The following is an 18083-nucleotide window of genomic DNA, read 5'->3' on the forward strand; positions in this document are numbered from 1 at the left end:
GTTTTCATCCTGTGGAGATCTTGAGTGCTATTTCCCATACCCACGCTCCATCCTTACCCTAGTAGCCTGGAAGAAAGGCTGAAGATCCTTGATACTCCTTTTCCTCCTCTGAGCTAGTCCTAAGCAGCCATCCATCTGGCAGGCTCTGCTCTAGACACCTCTAGTATAAGGGGCCGTCCCAGGAAAGTGCCTGCACCCTTCAAAAACTTCTCTCAAGACTCACTGTCCAACAGGCAACTCCCAAGAGAAGAGACAATACATCTCTCTGCCCCCATCTGACTAGCTAGTTGTGTGACCTGGGTCAAGTCCCTGGACTTAGCACATTTCAGGCTCCTGGGTTTGGACTATGTGGGTAATAAGCTCTCTCTTTGCTTTAAGAGAATATAACTTTATTTTAATAAACCTTTTCAGTACATAATAAATGTACATGGAATATTTTATACATCTCACAGAGCTGGCTGTTTACTGATTCTCTAAAAGGGACCCCACAGTTTAAGGACATCTGAATCCACAGAAGAGAATGCTGTTATTCTATCAGTAACAGTTATTTGTTGGTCCTGGTTGGAACTGTTTGTTCTTAAACTTAAAAATATCCACATGAATTAACTGGCTTGTGAAGAACTAGTACTTGTGCTGGGTATTGAGTGGTTTCATGGCTTTGTAGAAGGAAAATCTCCTTGTGCTCCTGGTTGGAAGGTACAACAAAGAAGGTAGATACAAAGAATCTGACATTTTAAAAAAAGCAGAAGATAGATATAGGAGTCTGTTTTGAATGACTCATACCTTATTAAAACAGGTGGGAATCTATGTTGAGAATGAGAAAGTGGAATCTTCACGTAAGTGACAAAGGCACCAAGAAACATTTCAAAATTAAGGGCACTAGACCAATGGTTTAAATGTCTTTTAAAGCATATATTTAACGTATATATTTAACACATCTAATACAAAATACACTCAATACATTTTATAGCATACATAATATAAAAGCAAAATTCAGTCTATGTATTAGAGACTCTGATGATAGCAATAAAATTTCCCTAAACTGTATGTTTTCACACATAAAACATTAAGCTAGTAGTTAAATTTTTTACTTTAGCCACCCAACTAGCCCACAAAATTTTAAGTTCTATAAAAAGTAAATCACTTTCTCACACTGAAAATCTAATCTCAGGTTTTTAAAAATTTTTCAGGAATATCTACCACAGCTTTTTTTTTTTTTTAAAGATTTTACTTATTTATTCATGAGAGACACACAGAGAGGCAGAGACATAAGCAGAAGGAGAAGCAGGCTCCTTGAAGGGAGCCCGATGTGGGACTCGATCCCAGGACTCCGAGATCACGCCCTGAGCCTAAGGCAAATGCTGAACCACTGAGCCACCCAGATGCCCCTCCACCACAGCTGTTTTATTTTTATTTTTATTTTTTTTTTATTTATTTATGATAGTCATACAGAGAGAAAGAGAGAGGCAGAGACACAGGCAGAGGGAGAAGCAGGCTCCATGCGCCGGGAGCCCGACGTGGGATTCGATCCCGGGTCTCCAGGATCGCGCCCCGGGCCAAAGGCAGGCGCCAAACCGCTGCGCCACCCAGGGATCCCCACCACAGCTGTTTTAAACAGTCTGCTTTAAACCTTTCTGGGACATTCATGCTGAAACCATGTATTTTAACCAGGATTCCAGATTTACCCTACTCTTTACTTTCTGTGTAAGGTGGATATTTGTCCCTCACTCAGTGATTTCCATGGACAGCCATGACGCCAAGGCCACCAAGAAGGCCCACTCTGTGGGGTCACCTTAGGGGGAGATAAGACACATGTCTTCCAGTGTCAAAAGTTTCATGTGTCTAATGGAGAAATATCTTTTGCCCTACTGATACGCTTCTCTCTATATACAAATGTCCTCAAGTCAAAACTGCCTTCCTTCCAGATCTCTTTTTCTTTCCAGATCTCTGCCTTCCATTTTCATTCACTGCTAAATAACTCATCTAACAATAATAATTAATAGTGACAATTAATAATAATAGAATTAGCCACACATACACTTCTAACTCTGTGCCAAGAACTCTTGTAAGTACTTTATTTGTATTTATTCATTTAGTTCCCCTGTGAAGTAAAATTACTATAAATTATAATTTACAGATAAGGAAATAGAGGCACAGATTGGTTTAAAAGGTTCTATGGGGGACGCCTGGGTGGCTCAGCGGTTGGGCACCTGCCTTTGGCCCAGGGAGTGATCCTGGAGTCCTGGGATTGACTCCCACATCAGGTTCCCTGCGTGGAGTCTGCTTCTTTGCTTCTCTCTCTGCCTCTCTTTCTCTCTGTGTCTCTCATGAATTTAAAAAAAAAAAAAAGGTTCTAGGAGTTCACAGAAGTAAGTAGCAAGCCCAGGATTTGAGCTCGACTGACTTGAGTGCATGGCTCATGCTCAACATCATGCCATGCCACCTCCACTTTAAAGGCATGTTAAATATGTCATTTTAAAAAAATCAAGCAAGTAACTACCATAATTTACTGTGGCTAACAGATAATAGTGACTAATGGCTAATACGGAAAATATGATTTGGCATCTACCCTGCCTGTAAACATACCTGTTAAATAAATAAATGTTTTAGGCCAGTTTTGAAAAACCCAACAGAATTGCCTTAATTAAAATATGTGTCTTTCATGAATAATAAAACAATTTGGGGAAGTTCCCTCCAAACAGGCCCAATTAAGCAAGCCCTTTTCAGTGCTTTAGGGGTTTCCAATAACCCATTGGCTTGCAGCTACAGCTGGAACACATTAAATGTGTCCTGAGGCTGAGGCCCTGCCACGCCTTGGTCCCCTAATGTACACAGCCCCAGCAGCCCTTTGCCACTTCCCAGGCACTGTCCATGGTGCTTAGAGGTAGGCTGCCCTGTGCTACAGTGAAGGCCCCATTCCCGTTATTATGTCACCTACTGGATCATAGAAAATGCTCTTCATGAACTTAAAATCCTTTAGTTCAATCACTGATATTAAAAACATAAAGATATGCCCTTTTAATAAGGCACAAGGTATTTTGCTCTGTGTCCAGCCTCACAGTTACTGAATATGGATTGAGAATGAGCACCTGTAGCCAGTTATGGAGGAGGGAGAAACGGGAGATCCATTGCTTTTGAATTCCATGTTTCCCTGGGAGCAAGTCTTATTCCTGGCAACCTAATGACAGCTTTCATCTTCAAACTGTAAGTATGATTTTCAGAGAGGTCAATATTTTTAATAGTACTCTTTGATAAAAACAGGTTCATCGACTCTGGGCCCAGAGCATCAAGAGTTCTTTCTTATATTCAGGTTTCCTAAAGATCAGAATTTTGAAAGAACAGTCAAGTCTTCAGATTCAGCTCTACATGGCTTGACCATTTTTGCAGGCATCAGATAAAGAAGATTTTTCCAGAACCTTGAATTATACGATGGAGGTTTATCAGCATTCCACTTCAGAACTCTGTGAGATTTCAAAAGCTTTAGTGATTGGGGGAAGAACGTGAAGTCACTGACAGGTGTAAATTCAATTAAGATGATTTTAATTTTCCTTTCTACCAGTGCTTCATGGAGTCCACTTTCAAGTTCATACCTGACTTCGTTAGACATGTAGCTTTTACTTAGGACAATGATTAGTCTTCGACTTTTTTCTATCAATGAATGGATTTCATCAACAACAGCTGAAAATGCAAGATTTAGCACAGTAATTAAGGAGAACAAAAAGGGCAGATGGGAAGCGAAAATCATTTTGCATGGTCTAATTTTGTATTATTTAACTTTACTTCACTAATAAGTTTTTCAAGACAAACCACTTATTCTCAATATTGTATACCTATTAGAAATAACCATCTAGGTAACAGCAATATTGAACATTTGGCACTTACTCTGTGCCACACTCTCTTCTAAATGTTTTATTTTATATCAGTCAACTCATTAAAGCATCACAATAAGCCTTTGAAGAAAGTATTGTTATCACCACCATTTTACAGATAAGGAAGCTGAAGTACAGAGTCGTTAAGTAACTCAGCCAGAGTCACACAGCTAGTATAAGGCAGAATTAGAATCAGAACCCAGGTGGTCTGCTTCTGGAGAACCTGTTCTAATCGTGATGCTACCTTGCCTCTCCAAAGGCAGGGAGGAGCACACTGAAATCATAATTATATATATATATATATATGTATATATATATATAATTATAATATATATATTTATATATCCCATTATTCCAGACCAGAAGCCGACAAACTTTCTGTAAAGGGCCAGATAGTGAATATTTCAGACCCTGCGGGTCACCCTACTCATCTCTGCTATTTAGCTCAAAGGCAATTACAGACAACATGCAAACAAATGGCGAGTTGCTGTGTTTCAACAAGGCTGAAAATCTGGATTTAACCCATGGCTGGTCAACTGCCAATTTTGGATCTAGACCTTTACTCCTTCTCAAATAGAAATTTTAATCCAGACTAATTATAATTAAACATACAAACATTCTTTATTTTTATTTAAGAACTAAAAAGAAATCTTTATTTCTTTAAAAGTAGTATATTCTCTCCTTCTAACTGGTAGTATTTTCCCTTATTTGTAATCTATGAGGGGAAAAAACAGTTATTTCTCATTTGCTGCTATATCTTCAATGCCCATCTCAGAATTTTGTATGAGGAAGGCATTCAGTCATGATATGTCAGGTGACTGAATGATGGTGGCAGTAGAAACACTTACATTGCATCCTTGGTAATGCATTAGCACCCAAAATATTCTGACACTGGGTTTCAAATATTTTCTCTAAAAGACCTCAGAGCAAATATGGAAATGTTATCAAATTTCTTGGCTTTGAAATGGAATTTGCTTCAATATATGTTTTATGGTCATTTGTATTCAGATACTAATTAAAAAACTGAATTTCATAACTAAAATCTGACACAAATCACCAATCTCCCTTATTTATCCTCTTTGGACTCTCCTATGATCTGCTGTAATTTTCACACCAGTGTCAATCCAATTAAGAACAATTATTTTCTGGTAATAATGAACTGCATATAGTCCCAAGGATCACATATTAAATTAGGAACTGGTCCTGCTTTATAAACTATTACCAAGAGAGGTATTCTTACTGTGGGACATTTCTAGATAAATGCCTCAGGACATGCCGATTCTAGGCCTGGTTGTAAAAGTGGAATGCCCTAGGGGGCACCTGGGTGGCTCAGTGGTTAAGCATCTCCCTTTGGCTCAGGTCATGATCCCTGGGGTCCTGGGATTGAATCCTGCATCGGGCTCCCCACAGGGAGCCTGTTTCTCCCTCTTCCTATGTCTCTGCCTCTCCCTCTGTGTCTCTCATGAGAAAATAAATAAAATATTTTAAACAAACAAACAAATAAATAAGGAACGCCCTTTCCCCAAAGGTCGAGAACTGGGAAGCCCAGTAAAAGGGCCAACCCCAGAGATGCCACTCTCAGAAGCAATGTAGTTAGCTTGTTTTCTCACTATTGACTATATTGATTTAGCTGGTTATCTCTGGTTTAGAGAATCATGTTCATTCCTTTGTTTTTAAACAAACCAGGATTGCCTTTTGTAAGGCTAAACTATTCATCTTTTAAAAAGAAAATCTCTCCACTAGTTTTCTATCTGATATTCCCTTTCTTACCTCCTCCAGGCACTACATCCCTTTCAAATATGCATAATTTATACCCAAAGTGTTTCTCCAACACCTCGGGCAAGATCTTCACAGCGAAGGTGTACTCCTCTCCATTCTCAGGTCCACATTCTCTTAGGTAAGACACAAAAGCGTCGTATGTTTTCCCATCTAGGATAAATAAGTTTTAATCTTTTAAATATTACAGCATAAATAAAAGTTTAAGTACAAATTTGAATGAAAGTCACGAAAAATGGAAGTGGAACCATTGAAAAGGAAAAATTAAATAGAGCTTCCTCTTGTCCAAACTCATCAAATTATACTCATTAAATATGTGGAGTTCCTTGTATTTCGATTAGAGTTCAATGAAGCATTCAAAAAAGAACACAGAAAATATTTTTGCTAGAAGACCAATGAAAAATAGAACAAGAATATTTAAACTAGGTAATTCATAGGGTCTATCAAGTATTTTTTGGCTCTGATTCTTTTTAGGCATTATTCTTTATCTCTGATTTTTTTTAAATTATCAAAACCAAGAAATAAATTCAATTATTATTAAAGACAAACAAAAAATAGTATGTGCAAATGTCAAATGCTAATCAAGCAACCAATTAGCAAAGTGTTTTCTACGCATGGACCGTAAGACTCTCACTCTTTGACACCATAGAGTGATGGTGAGAAATAAAAGACATAGATCCAGGAAGTAAAGGAATTTAAGGGCAATAAAAGGCCAAGGAGCCCAAATATGTCCTTGTTCCAGGAGTAGAAAACAAATCTCACCTTGGCTTTCTCGTATCACCTAATTCTACCAGCATCCCAATATGTCTACCCTCAAAATGACCCCTGGGAAGTGCAAAGACAGAAACAAAGCTGATATTTAGATCTTTCATACATTTTGAGTTTATCTTTGTGTATGTTGAAAGAGAGTGGTCTAGTTTCATTCTTCTGCATGTGCTGAGTGAAATAAGTCAATCGGAGAAGGACAAACATTATATGTTCTCATTCATTTGGAGAATATAAATAATAGTGAAAGGGAATAGAAGGGAAGGGAGAAGAAATGGGTAGGAAATATCAGAAAGGGAGACAGAACATAAAGACTCCTAACTCTGGGAAACGAACTAGGGGTGGTGGAAGGGGAGGAGGGCGGGGGGTGGGGGTGAATGGGTGACGGGCACTGAGGGGGGCACTTGACGGGATGAGCACTGGGTGTTATTCTGTATGTTGGCAAATTGAACACCAATAAAAAGTAAATTTATTATTAAAAAAAAAAGAAACAAAGCTGAGCATTTACACTGGTGAGCCAGGAAGAAACAAGAGAGGTGATTTTAAACACTACACTACAGCAACACATGCTGTGATATTATAAATATTATATGGCCCTCGATGCCAATATGAAAACTTCTGGTCTGTTGAAAGGTTTTCATTGGTAATAACACCTGCTCCTCTTTAATTCCTGATAATGAAGGAGTATTCAGGAGGCTAATGGGACAAAGTCAAGACCAAAGTGTTACCTAAATAACAAAAACCATTGTACTTACTGGGTAAGCACAAAATTATATATACCTCTCTCTTCTACCTTCATCCAATCTATCTGAGAAGACAAAGCAGCCAAATACAACGACCTGGAAACATTTACAAATAACACATGAGCAGATGCAAGACAGTGTAGCACAATAAGCAAAACAAACAGAATCAATGTGGTCATAGAGGAAGGAGTGCTCTCCAAGGGCACACTTTCTGAGAAAAGGAAATTCTGAGTCAGGTCCTAAATGATACAATGGATGCTACCTGAGATTGGTAGAGGAAGAAGGGGAAGCGGGAGGGGAATGGTGTATCCCTGTCTTGTGATAATTGGTTAGATGGTACAGGGGTTGGATTTATGCTTGTATTATTGTATTACTGAGATTATGAATTTGCTGCTGAGTTTAAAGGTTGGATTTATGCTTATATTATTGTATTATTGAATTATGAATTTGCTGCTGAGTTGAAAGCTAAATATTATTGGATCCTTTATCAAAACCTAATAGGACAAAACCATTTTAGGGCCATTTTCCTTGTGGTGCCCCATCACGTATGGTCCACAATTCAGCCCAGTATTTTTAGTGCTGTCCAGCGTCACAAAACACTTTCCATTTCGGGTAAATCTTAAATTCTACCTACAACATTGAGGTTTAGCACTTCAGGTCAGAACCTATCGTTGAGTGAAGACAACTGCTTGGCAGATTGCGTGCATATAAAAAAAAGGACATTTTAGTAAAAACTAGAGAATTAACATGCATATCGAAGGTAGGAAAAGTTGGTAAAAAAAAAATAGAGCCATTTCCTAGTTTAATCAGTAAGTGGGTCCCCCAAGTACTTCTGCTAGATTGCTGTGAAATACAGTATTTAATAGTGTCAGAGCTTGTGCCTCCATTAGTAGCCATTATGTGAGTAATTAGATCAGACATCAAGATGTAAGAAATAAATAAATACACTTTTTGAAAAGGTACATTTTTTGGAGTCATGATGTTATACTAATTGTAATAAACCAGTAAGACAATTCAGCCAAATTTGTGTTGTGATATATAAGTAATACAGTTTTCCTCTTACCATGAAAAATGGAAAAAATGGTTTTTCAACTACTGATTAACTTTCAAATGCCTAATTTCAAAAAATTTTCCTCCTGGTTTAACAAATCTTGTAATTTATATTAAAATTTATTTTAAACCCAGGTAATTGAAGAGTTTGCTGGCTTTGATAACTGACAAAGTGAAGTGTTCAAGATAAGGTATTTGAAAGCTAATAATAATAATATTTTGGGTCCTGTATAAACGATACCCTCATGTGAATGGCTATTTGGGACTTCAAGGAGTCAGGCTAGTGCTTCTCAAACTGTGTTTGGTGAATGACCATGTTTTCATTTAATTTGACTGGTTTGGGTTGATTGGTTTCTTTCATTTCCAATCCTTTATACGCCAATACTGAAAACATTCTTGGATATGGCAGCAATACCAAATTGCTACAAAATTTTTAATTTTTGTACTTATATCTCTCTTTCTGCCTTTCTCACAAATGATCTCTGTCATGGGTCACATTTTAAGTGGAGGTGATGGAGATCACATCAAAAATGTTTCTATGCACACCACACTGGGAGGTAGGAAGTGTGAACTGAACAAATTATCTGTGAGTTGGGTCAAACACCACAGAGAGGAAAAAAACCTTAGTTGAAGATCAGAAAGAGAGATATTAGTGAATGCCCATTTTGAGATATGGCACTGCAAGTAGAGACCTGTTCAACAGGTACCAAAAATAAACCTCTCAGCTGGTTGTAGCATTTCTCTCCATCTCCAAAACTGCATATACATGCAGGCTCAAAGCTGAATTAATTAGCTCTGTTAATTTTATATTATTAACTAAAAGCTGTAAATGTGAATAATGAATCTAGAAAAATCTCACAGGAACAACATGAGACTTTTTTCATAACTTGAAGCTAGGAGGGTATTTCTACTTGTGACCACAAATCTAGAAACCATAAAAGGATAAACTTGAGTTCATTAAAAAAAAAATCTCCCATAATGTTAAAAAAAAAGTATACCTAAAACTACTAACATTGTGTCAATTATACTTTAAGAATAATAAAAAAATCTTCCACATATCACACTACTATAAACAAAGTCAAAAAACAAATTACAATCTGGGAACAATATTTTTATCTCTATTATAGACAAAAGGTGAACCTCCTTAAAATATAAATAGTTCCTAAAAATAAACAAGAAAAAAAAGCCAACAACCCAATAGAAAAATGGCAAAGGATATGAATGAGTACTTTAAGAAAGTAAATGCAAATGAGCCTTAAACAGATGAAAAATTACTCACACTCTTGCATAGTAAGTGCAATGCAAATAAACTGAGATATAACTTTACCTATCAGATTGGCACGTAGCCAAAAGGTTGTGGGTAAGGCCATGGGAAAAAAGTTACCCCCATTCTTTAAAGATGGTAGTAGTATAGTAGTATGGAAGGCAAATTGGCAATGTCTGTCAAATTAACAACAGTATCCGCCCTTTAATAATGACAGCAATTGGGGATCCCTGGGTGGTGCAGTGGTTTGGCGCTTGCCTTTGGCCCAGGGCGCGATCCTGGAGACCCGGGATCGAATCCCACATCAGGCTCCCGGTGCATGGAGCCTGCTTCTCCCTCTGCCTATGTCTCTGCCTCTCTCTCTCTCTCTGTGACTATCATAAATAAATTTAAAAAAAAATTAAAAAAAAATAATGACAGCAATTCCAATTTAGGGGCTTTTTCCTTTAGTTATATTGTACACAGATGAAACGATGACTCTACAAAACTATCTGTCATACCACTTCCCTAATAACAAAAGGTTGTGAAAAACCCAAAAGGTGATCAAGTAAGCAGTGATACATCTGCAGAAATAAAACACTGTACAACTCTAACAAATAAGAGACTTTATGAACTCATAGAGAAGTGCATCAAAGGCATAGCGAAGCAGAGTTCAGGAGAGTGTACATAATATGCCAAAACTTGTTTTATTTTATTTTTATTTTTTAAAAGATTTTCTTTATTTGAGAGAGACAGATAGAGATAGAGAAAGCAACAGAGAGCACAAGTGAGGAAGAGAGGGAGAATCAGGCTCCCCACTAAGGCTTGTGGGGTTTGACCCCAGGACCTTGGGATCATGACCTGAGCAGATGGCAGATGCTTAATCAACTGAGCCACTCAGGCACCCCCAAGATTTGTTTCTAAAATGGGAGTGAAATTTGATCCTATGTTCATATATTTTGGATATACTATCAATAACAGACTGACAATATCAATCAATATCAGGCTGACAGGGAAATTTTCTACCGTATCATTTCTTAGACTTTTTGCTTTTTGAACTATGTGAGTCACACACACACACAAGTGCAATGGATTAGATTGATATTTCTAATTCAGTAATTTTCTTTTTTTTTTATTAAAGTATAGTTGACATAATTCAGTAATGGGCCTTGATACAAGTATCAAGTATCAAGAGAACTTCTTTAAAGCACCTTTAGAAATAGAGAAACTGAGACACAGAATCACCGAGTAGAAACAGCCATAGATAAAAACACAGATCTAGGAAGCTAGAACCCAGATCATATGGCTTCTAGTACAGGGTTCTTGCAAACACATGATGCAGCCTCCTTTGTCAGGTTAAAACAACGCAATTCCATTTACATGAAGTTTATTGAATGTGCACATTGCATAAGATGCCCAGATTGTGTGTGAATAAGGACAACCTCTCACAGGGCATTTAGGAGAACATGACATACATGTATAAAACAATTAAAGAAAAAGAACAATTAAAGAACAACTTTTGGCAACATATAAGTAAGCACACAAAAAAAGATGATACTAGACAACGTTCACAATGATACGTTCAAATCAATTTTTCCTATGGAAAACCTCTACCCCACACTAAGACAACAATATAATCAAAACAAAACGAAGATTAATGTTTCTTTATTTGGTTTCTTAATGAAGCCATGAGATAAGAAATCCCAGCATTCCAATATTCGTTACCTGTCAATGTTTCATCTTTTCCTGTGCAATGTCTATAAAATAGGGCCAAGTCAACTCTATAAATGACACCTATAATCACTAGGCACACAACTCCCACTGAGATCAAAACAGCTATGATCATTCCTCTGGTGAAGACGTAGCCTGATATATCAGCCATATCTTCTAGAAAGAAAAAGAAAAATGGGAATAATAAATGAAAGACAGTTTACCAGTGTCTCCCACCACCGCAGCCCAGCTGTCAGTTTTTACACTGAACACTCATCTAGTTGTCTACCCTACATATCCCTCCCCTTAGTCCACACTCCTGCTTTTAGTCTGGAATACTGCTCTTTCTACCTCAATTTTTAAAGAATAAAAATGTGTACAAGGATATTCAGAGACCTGAACTGAAAGCGTTGTTATATGGCCTATCCCTACTTGAGGAAGGCAAGTCTCTAGGGGGATAAGATACTAGAACGAAATGCAGAGGGACCCAAACCTAATCTCAGCTCATACATTGAGAACATAAATGGACCTGTGTAGTCTTGAAAGAGAAAGATCGTCTAGGCTCCCCGCCTGGCTCCGTCACGCAGTTTGTGTCCCAGGGAAAGTCACTGATGCCCTTAACTCTCATGTCTTCATCCATAATATGAAGCTCTTGGACCAATGGCCCTGGGTTGTACTGTATTGGTGAAGGACGGAGAGGGATGACTCTGGAATGTTCCATCAGGTAGGCAGTGAAAAACTTTAGGAGTCCACTGATGTGAGCCATCAGCTGTCTACCTGCCAGGTCCAGGGATTGGCCCAAGGAAGGGAGGCCTTGGTTCATCTTTGTTGAATGAATGACTGCACCCAAGGGCCCCCTGTGCCCAGGGACCAGCTAAGGTAGGCTGGAGGTGGCAGGACACCCAGTGTCATTGGCCTCATTCTCCATGGAGCTGCAAGCTTGCCTCCCATCATTGTGAATGTGCCAGACCTGCCCTGTCTGCCTCCCCCACGACACTCAGCCACACATCTCTGTCTCCCGGTTTCTACCTAGGTCTGCGATATGACTGAGCAGGAAGGAACAGAGTTTGTGTCTTCATTCTCTACATGGAATCAACATGCAGCGAACTCCAACTGAGCCCCGGTGAGCCCGAAGGCCTGTGACACAAAGTGGACCACTTCACCTCCCAGAGCTTGTTTCCTGGGGTGTGAAAGGAGGGAGTGGTGATCTTGGGGGGGTCTCACAGCAGCAACATTCTAAGCTTCCACAAGCTTATCAAAACAAAACTTTCACATACCTTTTTTCAGCAAGACAAAGTGGATGGTGTCTGTGCCTCCCTCGCTGGCCACAGAGCAATTATATGAAAAAAGTAGATTTTTTTCATTAATATTCTCAATTCTCAATATTCTTGATGCATACAATTTGCCTTCCAGGGTCCTGTAAAAGAGGAAATAATTCATCAATAGGCTTTGGTTATTGCCAGCAACATTGCCCACGAGAGAGGAATTCATATGTGCAAATACTCAAAAGCAGGTGGATCTGTTTGCTCCATGGAACCTTCCCTTTCTGATAGGCGCTCAGAGTGTGGGGCACCACAAACCTCTGCTCCTCCAGGGAGCATTAGGGCAAACACAAACAGCCCTCCTCAGGCCACCTGGGGAACCGCCCAGAATGAAAATGCTGGAAGGTAATAATGCTGAGTTAAAAACACAAGAAAACATTCTCTCAATGATTTGTCCCTATTTCTCTTCTCCTAATTACTTAGTGTTCCTCCTAACGGAGGTCTTCACCAATAGTGACGAGGCTGCAAATGGTTCGGCATGGATACAGATTTTATGAGGCTTATCCATGCAGTCCTAAAGATTGCTTTTATTTTATTCAGCATTGAAAATAAACTTAAGAATGACATTATTCGGGACTCCTGGGTGGCTCAGTTGGTTGGGCGTCTGACTCTCGATTTTGGCTCAAGTCATGATCTCAGGGTCCTGGGACTGAGCCCCGCATTGGGCTCTGAGCTCAGTGTGGAGTCTGCTCGAGATCCTCTCCTTCCCCCTCTGCCCCTCCCCCTGCTCACATGCTCTCCCTCTCTCTAAAATAAAAAAATAAATGTTTAAAAAAAAGGAAAAGGAATCTTTAAAAAAAAAAGGAATACTATTCTCAGACATACCCACAGGCACATGAGAAATACCAGTTAAGCTGCTCAGAGAGTATCAGAAAATAACTTAGATGACCAGTAGCAGCAAGCTGTCTTTTTCCTAAAAGATTCAAGTTGCTCTGTCGTTGATGCCAGGCAACTACTCATGACATCTGCTTCCCTGCCAGGGACAACTTTGAAAGCACTCCGCAGGTGGGGTCACTCACCTGCCACACCCCCAGCAGCAGGTGTCTCTAGAACTTGGGACACGGCACCCACCACAGCCTCAAACGGTCTCAAATACATTTCAGAACATAATTCGGTACAGAAGTCACCAATCCAGAAATATCAACTATCTGACTTCAGGGAAAGACCCCAAAGTAAGGCACCAAAGGCCAGTGAGAAGCCAAAACAGACGACAGAAAAAGCTCCTGCACCTAACTCTAAAGAAAGACCACCCTGCTCTCCTAGCTGAACTGAAACTCTATTTCAAAGTTGGTGAGTTGGTCTTCTATCCCTCCAAAGATTAGCAATAGGTCACTAGAAGCGGGACCTGCAGAGCTCCAGTGAAGGTCTAATGCTGAGGAGGACAGCCACACAGTTCCCCTGGACCAACATTCACATGTCTGCTACAGGCCAAGGCGACAGACCCCCGCCACACACACTGTTAGGAGCTTTTGGGGCAATTGTCAGCAAGAATGGAGAGCTGCTGGCATGATGACAAAGAAGGTTTTGAAGTGTAAAAAGCAGGGACCAAAACCCTCAAATGTGCAGCCAAAGTGACAGACACCCTGGGATCACTACTCACTAAACCTGAGTGTATCAGTACATTACTAATTAAGGGAATGTCCCAGAGTCATTTAGAAACACTTCACTGACCACAGGCGTAGCATGTTTTGTTTTATTGTGTTACTGGAAGAACATAGGCTGTGCAAGTATATTTTTTTTTTGCTATGCAAATATTAATACACATGTGATTTGAAACTTCTTGCACTAAAGTTGCCTCCTAGATATTTATATCTGACCAATGCTCTTTTTCTTTTTTCTTTTTTTACCTGTTCTTATGGTGTTTCTGATTTCCATTAATGGACTCTTGACAGCAAAATGCGGCCATAATAACTATGTTCCATGTCAATCTGCCAGCAATGAATGTCACAGGGTAGGTGATGGGCCCATTAGTGCTTCCTTGAAAACTTACAACTGACAAGCTTTGGAGACTTCCATACTTGATAAAATACCTTCATGCTTACTTTTAAGAAAGATAATCATTGCAATAAACATTCTAAAAAGAAGCTACAGACTACCTCTAAAGCACAGGAGGCAAAATCTATGTCAGTGGATCTCATGCCTATCAAAGAATTCCCCACACATATAAAACTGTCTTCAAATGACTATTTCCTTCTTTGGGATTTTCTGTATTTCTCAAGTTTCCGATGATGAATTTTTTTTTGAACAATCGGAAAACAAAGAAAAGAAGGTATACGTGTGAAAGTAAAGTACAGGATGTGGATCTGGAGAGGTAGCAGTAGATGGCCTGCGGGGGGGCACCCAGGGCCATGCAGGGAAAGATACTCTGCAATCTACAGACTCCCTCATGATCTTGCAGTGATGTGTGGGCGTCACAGCAAGGCATGCCTCCTGCACACAAGGTGTGCAAATTAACCTACACAAACCCCAGTCTCCTGACCTGGTCTTTTCTCTGGCACATTACTAAAAATAATTTTTAAATTTTCAAAATCCAAAAAACTGTGGACTGCGGCCTAGCTAATCTTTTTTTAAGATGTCTAAATAAAATCCCCATCCCCGTCAGAACCTGACTGATCAAACGCTCCTTTTGTAAGGTGATGAGGAAAATCCTCACTGACCTTCTTTTTCTAGTTTAGATTTTGGCAAAAGACTTCTGCATAATTCATCAACTTAGAGCATCATAATTATAATTATAAAATATGTAAATTATAATTAAAATTTAAACATCCAATCAGCCTTTCAGGACTCTGGTGTTTTGGGAGGGGTTGTTGTTGTTCTTTTGCAAATGCACTACTAGGTATCTATCCAAAGGATGCAGACATACTGATTCCAAAGCGTACATGCACTCCAATGTTCATAGCAGCAATGTCCACAATAGCCAAACTATGGAAAGAGCCCAGATGCCCAGGAACTCTAGTGTTTTCTATATCATGTATTATATATCTACAATACAATGTGATTTGTATATATCGTGATATATAACACATCAGATATACATACCTAATTCTTGTTATGTCCTCTTCATGTACGTTAGGTTCCTTCCCATTTTCCTCCCACACGTTCCAATAAACCGCATCCTTTTCATTCGCCAAAGCAGAGCAGTTGAGTTCTACATCTTTTCCTATGTAAAAGTTGACAGCCAATGTTCTGATATTGGAAACTCAGATTTCCCAAAGGTTTAAAATGAATACAATCAATATGTGTGAACCTAATATATAAAGTGCTACATCCCAGCAATAAAACAGATATGTACCTTGTTTTTAAATTTTAAAAAAATGTATAAGGCAGAGCCATTAGGTAAGCAATTATAAGTCATCATCAGATTATGAATTGGCTTCTCTTCAAATGTTTACCTTTAAATCAATTATTAAAACTTGGAGTAGCCAGTGGAATTTTTTTCAACATACAGTTTAGTAGGGAGTGTCAGGCCAACACTCCTATGGCAACTTCTAAAAAAACAAAATGGACGAATCACACTCAAAAAATTAAATTAGCAAAAAGTTAAAGACCTCAAAGTGCAGGGAAAACAAAGAGAGAGAGCAGAGCTGAAAAAGCAGTCAGGAAAAAGCCCTTCTAATCGGAGCTGAGATAGCCAGCCATCTTATTCCTGGGAGAAATTCGTTTTGGTTTATTTATTTATTTATTTATTTATTTCGTGTTTTTTTTTTTTTTTTTTTCGTTTTGGTTTATATGGTGTAGAGGGAATCTCACAGAGAAAAGAGAGCCCAGTGGAAATTCTGACAGCCACATGGCTTGCAGGATTATTGCTGTAGAGGCTACAAAGGCTGAATGGTTTTGCCTATAGTACTTAAGTACATAAGTACTTCATCGTACTTATGAGATAAAGTCCCACTTAGAGTAAAAGGTGTGCAACAAACACTTGACTAAAGCCCCTAAGTGCACCCCACACCTCCCCTCACTGCAGCATAACCAAACTGCAAGAAATCACAGAGGAAAGTTTTCAGACTCATGAAAAACTATCTCAGATGAAAGCAAGGGAACTACAGGAACAAATGAAGAACACAAGAAAACACAAATATTTGAGTAATTATAAAAGAATGTGGGTTATTTAAAGCAATAACAAGGTCAATTTATTGTGAGTTTTAGCACATATGCAGGAGAGAAACACATAAAATAACAGCACAAAGTGAGGTAGGAGGACAAATGAACTGTCACAAGGTCCTCACCAGCTGTGGAGTGATAAATGTACAGAGACATACATTTCTCCTTTGCAGTAAGACAAAGATACATATTGCAATCTCTAGAACTACCAATGAAGGATACGATAGGTGTAGCTAAAGGGAAAACCAAGCAGATTAAATAAAGGAAAGAAAAATACTTTATGAACCCAAAAGGAAGGAAGGAATAAGAAAGAACACGTAAGCCCACTAAAAAACGGGCAGCAAGATGAAAGGCTTCACACCACCTCCATCAGTAATTTATTAAATGCAAACAGGCTACGCACTATGTAGACTGGATTTCAAAACAGATCCAAATACATGCTGTTTATGTGAAACACATCTTGTGTATTGGATTCACAAAGAAATGTTAAAAGTAAAAGGATGTAAAAAAGATAAAGCCTGCCAATCCTAAACAAGAGAAAACTATTATGTCTATTTATTATCGAAGAACGTAGGCACTCAGGAAGGAAGTATGACAGATAAAGAGAAAAATCTTATAATAATAAAGGATCAATTCAATAGGCATCAATTTGTATGTGTCCATAAGAGAACCTCAGCATATATAAAGCAAAGATTGACAGAACTAAAGGATACAGAGATAAATTGACTATCATAGTTGGAGATGTTAACACCTCCTGGTAACAGATAAAGAAAACACATAAAAGACCGGTATTATGCTGAGTGAAATAATTCAATCGGAGAAGGAAAAACAGTGTATGTTCTCATTCATTTGGGAATATAAATAATAGTGAAAGGGAATAGAAGGGAAGGAAGAAGAAATGGGTAGGAAATATCAGAAAGGGAGACAGAACATAAAGACTCCTAACTCTGGGAAACGAACTAGGGGTGGTGGAAGGGGAGGAGGGCGGGGGGTGCAGGTGAATGGGTGATAGGCACTGAGGGGGCACTTGACGGGATGAGCACTGGGTGTTATTCTGTATGTTGGCAAATTGAACACCAATAAAAAATAAATTTATTATTAAAAAAAAAGAAGACCGGTTAAAATATAGATGGGCTGAACAATACCATTGGCTAATTTCACGTCATTGGTCTTTACGGAATGATAAAACCCAAACCTGCAGAACATCCATTTGTGTCAAACGCATTGGAACACTCATCAAGACTCACCACATTCTGGCCTGTAAGCAAGTTTCCTACAAATTTCATGAGACTGAACTGATACTGTGTTAAATATTGGACCAGAATGGAACCTAACTGGATGTCAGTAACAACAATAACAAAAAACAACTAGAAAATTCCCCCAAAGATATGGAAATTAAGAAGAACAAATGATCCATAAATGAAGGAACAAATCACAAGAGAAGTTTTTTAAATGTTTGAACTGAATAGTAATGAAACTCTGGCATACCCATATTTTTTAATAA

The 18083-nt window shown here is 38.6% G+C and overlaps 1 protein-coding gene across 1 annotated transcript in view; it reads right to left on the minus strand.

Moving 5' to 3' along the window:
- Nucleotides 1-805: 805 nt before the first annotated feature.
- IL18R1 (interleukin 18 receptor 1) overlaps nucleotides 806-18083 on the minus strand; it is a 31898-nt gene continuing 14620 nt past the window's right edge. The window contains exons 6-10 of the mRNA XM_025992743.2: nucleotides 15518-15638; nucleotides 12434-12573; nucleotides 11172-11333; nucleotides 5640-5798; nucleotides 806-3678 (exon numbers count right to left, since the gene is read on the minus strand). Coding sequence (XP_025848528.1) covers nucleotides 3323-3678; nucleotides 5640-5798; nucleotides 11172-11333; nucleotides 12434-12573; nucleotides 15518-15638 — 938 coding nt within the window. The 3' untranslated portion in view covers nucleotides 806-3322. The remainder of the gene's footprint in view (nucleotides 3679-5639; nucleotides 5799-11171; nucleotides 11334-12433; nucleotides 12574-15517; nucleotides 15639-18083) is intronic.

The sequence above is a fragment of the Vulpes vulpes genome, chromosome 16 (assembly GCF_048418805.1).
Source record: "Vulpes vulpes isolate BD-2025 chromosome 16, VulVul3, whole genome shotgun sequence".
NCBI classification, from domain to species: Eukaryota; Metazoa; Chordata; class Mammalia; order Carnivora; family Canidae; genus Vulpes; species Vulpes vulpes.